We start from the raw sequence: 7,477 nt of genomic DNA, 5'->3' as shown, positions 1-7,477 counted from the left end.
CTGTGAGGATGCTCCCCAACTGTCCTCTCCCCCCATGATGGTGTTCCCCCGACTGTCCTCTCCCCCCTTGAGGATGTTCGCCTGACTGTCCTCTCCTCCTCTGAGGGTGCTCCCCGACCATCCTCTCACCACGTGAGGGTGCTCCCCTGACTGTCCTCTCCCCCCGTGAAGGTGCTCCCCCGATTGTCCTCCCTCCCGTGAGAGTGCTCCCCGACCGTCCTCTCCCACTGTGAGGGTGCTCCCCCAACTGTCGTCTCCCTCCGTGAAGACGCTCGCTCCTGCTGGCCCCCTCTCAGTCCTGATCTCAGCTGCGTCTGCACACACCCACCCCTGCTGCCAAACAAGTCACAAGCTGAGGTTCTGGGGGCTGCGGGGGCATGAATCAGTGCAGGACACCAGCCACATGCACCTGTGACCTCTGGGCCTCCGGAGAGCCCCACCTGCCCTCCGTGCTGGTTTCTGGGGCTTAAACCTGAAAACGGAAAAGTGGCCTCAAGCCACTGCCCCAAGGCAGCAGGTAGAAGGGGTGTTCTTCCAGGGGGCTGAGGCTGCTCGGGGGTGGGGGTCACTGGGTGCACACGCTCAGGGCTCTGAGGGGCCCCAGACCCCCATCCCACCGCTGCCTGGAGCCTAGGGGTGACCCCAGAAAGGGGGCGGCCCCTGCAGGGGGCTGACAGTGAAGGCAGCAATGGGGGGGGGGGCGCCTCCTGGCTCCCAAGAGACTGGCTGTCCTGAGTTCCCTGGGGACCCTTGGGCCCTCTGCTGCTCCGAGGTCTCCTGGACACCCCCAGTGTTGGGAAGAGAGTGCAAGACATTCATGCTGCCCAGAAGCCAGCCTAAGGAGGTAAAGGACGCCCCAGAGGTGCTCACCGTGTGCGACTGGCCACCAGGGAAACCGAGCAGCCCAGAAGGTCCCTGCAGGGCCCTCCACACGGGGCGTCGGGGCCCGAAACGCGGCCAACGGGGAGGGCAGTGAACGGCAAGCTAAAGTGAAGTCACGCTTTGCAAAAAGAATTTCTTCAAGAAAGAAATGCCAAAGAGATAATCATAGTTGTGGGGTGAGCAAGGGAATCTGTGTGCATCACTTTTTTGTTTCCCAAGTTTTCTATGAGTGTATTTTATTTCTATAACCGGAAAGGCAGATGTTACAAAGAAGCGCAAACAGAAAGGTGCTGGGCGGGGACCCAGCCAGGGTGGGCAGCTGCCCCCGCCCCTCCCCCGCCCCCCGCCCCTGCAGGCGGCTCTGGGGCGTTTCCTCCTCTGGCCTCACGGAGTTTGGCGAAGGCGGGCAGACTTTGCAAATGGGATCCGGGGTGTCTAGAGCCCTGGGGACTCTCCCCAGGCTTCGAAGTAGAAAGAACTGAGGAGAGACGCCCCTGGACAGACACGGAGGACCCCTTTATTTCTCGTCCATAAGCCAGAAAGTCGTGAGCCAAGCAAGGTTAAAGAGGAAGGCCGCACTGACAACTGAGCCCCGTGTGCTCCACTAAGAGTCCCCGTGCCCCCTCCCACCCCAGGCCCCCAGCCCGCGGTCAGCCTTGGAAGAGGCCGGCGCGGGCCACCTGGGGGCAGCCCCCTGCCCACTGGACCTCTACTCCCGCCTCCCAGCGCCCACCACCCCGTCCCCCGCCCTGCCCCTGCTGGGCACCAGGGCCGGGCCCAGACAGGGACCCATCAGGAGGGCTGGCAGCGCCCCGCAGGCTTGTCTCCAGGCTTGTCTCCAGGGCCGGGGTGCACTCCCCCTAGCCTCACGTTCTCCAGGACCTCCTGCAGGGAAAACATGCAGAAGGAGATCTCCTCATAGGAGACCCTGGCCCCACTCTCGAACAGACAGGCGAAGGTCGGGACGCCCCCAGGGGCAGGCCCGATGGATGCCAGGTCCGAGTAGCCACTGGGGCCCTGGTGGATGACCCAGGGCTCCGTCCAGCTGTGGGGGTCCAGCGGGGACCGGCTCAGGCGGACACCCATGTGGAGCCGAGCCCTGCGCCCCACTGGGTGGGAGTACAGCAACCACGTGGGGCTCTGCGACAAGGCTGCAAGAGGTCCCAGGAGCACTGAGGCCCAGGAGCCCCAGTTCTCACCAGGCTCCCTGGGGCCGTTGCCACAGCCCTCCATCCCACCCAGCCCCCCGCCCCCACGGGTGTCTCCAGTGCCCTCCTCTGGGGCCTCCCTGGCCCCAGGACAGAGGTGCGGAAGGCGGAGAGGGTTGCTGGTGCCCGCGGACCACCCCTCATCCTTCCACCCGCTGGCGGGTGGGGCCGGGAAGCCCACGATGCTGCCCTGGCAGCCCCGGGCGGTCTCGGCCAGGGCAGGCACCAGCTCCCCGGGCAGGAAGGAGGTGCCCTCGTCCACGCTGAGGGCCTGCACGCGGCTGCCCAGGGGGCTCCGAGCATTGCAGTAGAGGACGCCACCGGCCCGCCCGCCGTCCACCGCGGCCAGCTGGCACTCGCCCGAGCGCAGGCTGGGCACGAGGCCCCCGCGCTGCCAGGTGCGGCCGTGGTCATCACTGTAGAACGCGAAGGACTGGGGGCGGGTCCTGCAGATCCGGCCGAAGCACTCCCGCCGGACCACGTGGTAGGTGTAGGCCGGCACCAGCAGGCGGCCAGAGCGCAACTGCACGCCGTGGCCAGGCCCCACGGCAAACGTGGCCCAGTCTGCAGGAAGGAGGGGCCCGGTCACCCCAGGAGGGGGCGGCTGTGGCCGCAGGCAGGCAGCACCACCACCCCGGGGGATGGGGAGGATGGGGGGCCAGGGCCTCTCATTAGGGGACAGCTCGGGAGGAAGCCCCCACCCTCGGCTCCTCTGGGCCCCTCCCCCAGGCTGGATAAGCCTCTCGGGTCATCAGCAGGAGCTGCGAGCCTAGGCGGCCCTGGGCTGGGCTCTCAGAGGGTCAGCAGGTGGCCGGTCCCCAAGCATGGATGTATGGCCACTGGTGGTGCCCGGTGACCCAGTGTGCCCAGGCAGAGGGGCAGCTGAGGGTTGAAAGGTCTAGGCAGCCCTTCCTAGCAATGAGATCGAGTCCCCTGGGGTGGGGTCCACACCAGCAGAGAGCTCCCACCTGCCAGAGTGTGAGTGACCCCTGGGTCATCACCCACAAGCCAGGGGCAGGGTGGCCCTAGAGGGCAATGGGTGGTCAGCCCTCAGGGAACCGACAGCAAGAAAACAGGAAAGCTCTGGGGTCAAGCCAACCTGCCCAGCTGCAACCCTAGGCTGGCAGGGTGGGGGGCGAGGCCGAGGAGGAAGGGGTAAAAGAGTGGCTGTCCGAGGCTTGGGGCCAGCAGGCTGGCGCAGAGGCTCAGGAATGCGACGAGCCCGCTGGGCTGAGGGTCCCAGGCACAGGGCCAGACGGCGGGGCAGGTGGTGTGGGCGGCGCTGGGGCTGGGAGCTGGGCGAGGCGGGTCCTCCAGCCCGACACCCCCCACCAGCCCCGGGTGCACACCCCGCCCCTCGCCCCTTCGCAGGCCCGGCCGCGCCCACCTACCCTGCTCAGCGCTGCCCACCGCCTCCGCCGTGAGGTCCCGCGCGCCGCCCCAGCTGCGCCCCGCGTCCCGGCTGGTAACGCAGCAGAGGCGCGCGGCGTTCCTGCCCGAGGCGATCTGCGCGGCCTCGGGGGTGCGGCCACGCACGGCGATGAAGAAGAGGAAGACCGTGGCCGTGCGCTCATCGTGCACCGGGCAGGGGTTCATGGAGCGGTGCTCGTCCAGGGCCGCCGTCCCCAGCACGCGCGGGGCGCCCCACTGCGGGGAGGGGCCGAGCCTCAGTCCCGCGTCTCACATCCGTCCGCGCGGTTCCCGAACCCGCCCCCCAGCGCGCTCACCCGCACGGAGCCCCCGGCTAGCGTGCCGGTCCTCTGCACCAGACGGTGGGCGTGGGCGTCGTCGGGGCTGAGCCTCTGCTCCGCGAAGGCCAGCAGGGTGGGCCCGGGGGGCGCGAAGAGCAGCGCGGGCACGCGGTAGGTCAGGCCCGTCCGCTCGCGCTGGAAAAGGACGGTCCGCGCGGGGACACGCGGGGTCCCCATGCTCTGCGGGTGGGGCGAGGACCCTGGGTCAGCGGGTCAGCGGCGGGGCAGTCCTCCAGGCTCCCTGCTGGTCCCTCCAGATGGGCAAGGGTTTTCTGCTGGTGCCGGTGTCCCACCCACCTTCCCGTGCCCACCCCAGAGACCACCCTGTCCCAGGCCCCTGACGTGCCCCCCTTCCGGTCCAGGACAACCACTCCCTGAGGACACTGCAGCTCAAATGTCTTCCTCTCCTCAGCATCACCCAGGGAGAGGGAGCTGGTTGGTGTCAGAGCCCCTGGACCCTGCCCACCCACATGCTTGCCTCCATGACAGCGCCCGCCCAGCAGGAGGCTGCTAAGGGGACAGTCAGGCCCCAGGCTTTGGGATAAAGAGGGGCTCAGCGTCCCCAGACAGAGGTCCCTCGACCACAGGAGCCCTGCAGACACCACATGCAGAAGAGGCTGCGGAGGGACATGAAGCTCGCTCATCTGCCCCACACACCTGCAGAGGCTTTCTGGAGGAAGACAGCCAGGCTGCTGCTCTCAGACTGGGTTCCGCAGGGCCAGGGGACTCGGGGGAGTGGCCAAGAGAGGTAGGGGCAGCCTGCTGACCCAAGAAGGGGCCCTAGCTGGTCTCCTGCACATGAAGTTCCCGCACTCCAGGCCCCAGCAGGGGAGGGGACCCTCCACCCTGCCCCTAAGGCTCCTGAGCAAGGCTGGGGGTGCGGGAGGCCCAGCAGAGATGCCCCTACCAATAGGCACCCCAAATAGCTCACACGTTTATCCGCAAGAGAGCCAGGGGCGGTACAGGCTAGCGGGGTAGTAAGAGGGACCCCAAGGAGGCCAGAGAGGTCACCACGCTGCGGCCCTGCCCTGCCCGCTCCATGCAGAAAGGAATCGAGGTGGGGTTGATGGTCTGCTCTCAGGGGCAGGGCTTTGAACTTGAAGAGCCGCGGCTCCCACACAAGGATGGAGGAAGATCCGTGCCCTCCTTGACGGGTCCCCAGAAAAGGGAGCACACTCAGGGGAGAAGCCAGGCTAGGGGTGCGGTGAAGAAAGGGGGGCCTCTGAAGCCCAGAGGGGAGGCACAGGGGAGACTGCTGCCCCAGGCATTGGCCACCCCCAACAGGAGGGAGCATCTCTGGGTTCAGCCACCATGCAGAGGGCCCCTTCCGCAAGGCTGTCTGACCGCAGCCCAGGCCCCACCGGCCCCTGCCCTGGGCCCCTAGCCCCACTAAGCCTGAATCCCTAAACCTTGGCTGGTCTCCCAGCCCCGCTCGCCCACAGGCCAGGCTCCTGCAGGAGTGACAGCATGGCCTGGGCAGCCTTTGCGGGGGCTGCCCCACTCCCAGGAGGATGCACCTGAAGGAGGCTCGCGAGGGCGGGGCCTCGGGTGGGCTGCCCTGCGCCACATGGGATCTGGCTTCCTGCACAGAGTTGGGGGGCCCCGGCTGCATCAAGGAACAGGACTGAGTCCGCTCCCCTCCCCGCAGCACAGAGGGGTCCCGGGTCGGCGACGGGAGCGAGGGGTGTCTGAGCAGTGGAGGCCTGAGGGCCAGACACGCAGCGGTGACCAGACCGGGTGCTGAGGCGAGGTAGTCCCGGCACAGCGAGGCCGGCGCATCCAAGGACACAGTCGGGATGGAGAATGGGGCGACCAGGACGAACGCACACACTTTCATGCCTGAGGTCCCGCAGGCAGATATACACTTCCACTCCGTTCCACCTCTGCCCAGGACCGCCTGCCCCTGGGAGGCTCACGGGCAGCCGGCCCCGCCCCGCCCCCACTGAGCCCTGCAGACCCCGCCCCCACTGAGCCCTGCAGACCCCGCCCCTACTGAGCCCTGCAGACCCCGCCCCTACTGAGCCCTGCAGGCCCCGCCTCACTGAGCCCTGCAGACCCCGCCCCCACTGAGCCCTGCAGGCCCCGCCTCACTGAGCCCTGCAGACTCCGCCCCCACTCAGCCCTGTGGACCCCGCCTCACTCCAGGCCTGCCCACCCCCCGCCTGGGGGCGGTGCCAGAGGATCGGCTTCCTGCGTCCTGGAAGCCACGGGCCACCCCGTTCTGCATCCAAAGGGCGATTGTGCCCCAGCAGGAAGCAGGTGCCGGTGCCGCGTGCCCCGCAGGCTGCATGGACACAAGGGGACATTCTCTCCCCTGGGGACCCCGCGGAGCCGATGCCAGCAGAAGCAGGAGGCGCGGGCCCCGCCCCCGCTGCGGGCCCAGGCAGCGGGAATGGAGGGTCCAAAGGCCCGCTGGCCAGTGCGCCCCCTGCACAGAGCAGGAGGTGCTGCAGGGCACCCAGGGCCCCAGCGCCCGGGCCAGGCCCTGGGTCCCTGCAGAGCCCGAGTCTTGGGGGGCCCCTCAATCTAGGCAGAGGATCAGGCCCGCCAGCTCACGGCCCAGCCCGGTTGGGCCAGTGCAGCAGGCTCCAGGCATTTGGCTCCACCAGGATTGCTGCGCCCCAGCGTTCAGGGGAAACAGCGCCCATCCACCCTCCCCAGCGTGGACCTCCCCAGGGGGGATGCATCACAGAGCGGGAGACAAGGCCTGGGGAGGAGAAGCGACCTCCAAGACAGTCTGGGAGCCCCTGGGGGTCACTGTGTCCAGGCAGGACCCGCCCTGCAGTCCCGCAGCCAGTCCTGCCTGGGCCCCACCCTGGAGCTCGAGCCAGCCCGGACCCCTGCCCACACCCTCCAGGCCAGCACACTGGTCCTGTGGCCTGCCTGCAATGACACACTCACAGGAGATGGTCACAGGCCCTTTGCACTCAAGACAGGCAGACCTGGCTGCCCCTCAGGATGGGTCTCCAGCCTAACCCAGGTGTCCCGTGCCCTGTCCAGGGCGAGGCCTCAATTACAGACACTCCTGCCTGCTGGAGTGTCGCCTCCAGGCCATGTGAGCAGCAGTGCTCGCTGGGCCCCAACAGGCATGTAACACCCATCCCATCCTCTAAACCTACCCGGGGGCCCTTCAGGAAGTCGTCCCATGGAGGAGGGGACCCTTGTCCACAAGCCCATCGCCCCCACCCCAAAGAGGGGCAGGTCCCGAGCCCCAGGCCCGGGGTATAGGTGAGCGGAGAGGGACTCACCGGGACAGCAGACCAGCTGTGGGGTGGCCGCAGGAGCGCCTGCCTCTCCGACCCGCTCCCAGGGAGACAGAGCCCACTGTGTGGCCAGGAGCCGGGTGCTGGCCGCGGCCCAGGGCTGCGTCAGGGCCCAGAACCGTCCCACCAGCTGCGTGGCTTTGGCACGGCAGAGACAGGGCGGGGGGCGAAAGGCCCGCGGGAGGGGACGCGTCAGGACAAGGACGCCCGGGGCTCCCCTCTGCTGACTGACCAGCCTCCCCCTGGGTGCTCATCCTCCAACAAGGCCGTGCGGGGCCATGGCTGACCTCCCTGGGGGGCTCGGTGTGACGGCCCAGAGACGCCTCCCACGAGGAGGCGAGTGAGTGCTCTGTGGTCCTTCACCCCCGCCCCT

At 68.2% G+C, this 7,477-nt stretch overlaps 1 protein-coding gene across 1 annotated transcript; it reads right to left on the bottom strand.

Annotated features, from left to right (window-relative positions):
- Positions 1-1,101: 1,101 nt before the first annotated feature.
- Positions 1,102-7,193, bottom strand: NEU4 (neuraminidase 4). Its single transcript, XM_027538214.1, has 4 exons — positions 7,090-7,193; positions 3,818-4,021; positions 3,482-3,737; positions 1,102-2,654 (listed from the first exon to the last, which is right to left on the bottom strand). The coding sequence occupies exons 2-4, from the start codon at positions 4,016-4,018 to the stop codon at positions 1,675-1,677; spliced, it is 1,437 nt and encodes a 478-aa protein (XP_027394015.1). The 5' UTR covers positions 4,019-4,021; positions 7,090-7,193; the 3' UTR covers positions 1,102-1,674.
- Positions 7,194-7,477: the final 284 nt, after the last annotated feature.

Source organism: Bos indicus x Bos taurus, chromosome 3, assembly GCF_003369695.1.
Source record: "Bos indicus x Bos taurus breed Angus x Brahman F1 hybrid chromosome 3, Bos_hybrid_MaternalHap_v2.0, whole genome shotgun sequence".
Lineage (NCBI taxonomy): Eukaryota > Metazoa > Chordata > Mammalia > Artiodactyla > Bovidae > Bos > Bos indicus x Bos taurus.
This window is presented reverse-complemented; position numbering and strand designations above follow the sequence as displayed.

Excerpts from the sequence above, each read along its gene's own strand:
- NEU4 (XM_027538214.1), bottom strand. The coding sequence starts at position 4,018 with ATGGGGACCCCGCGTGTCCCCGCGCGGACCGTCCTTTTCCAGCGCGAG. Across the intron at positions 3,738-3,817 it reads TAGCCGGGGGCTCCGTGCGG|TGGGGCGCCCCGCGCGTGCT; the intron begins GTGAGCGCGCTG and ends CCCTCCCCGCAG. Across the intron at positions 2,655-3,481 it reads GGTGGGCAGCGCTGAGCAGG|ACTGGGCCACGTTTGCCGTG; the intron begins GTAGGTGGGCGC and ends TCCTTCCTGCAG.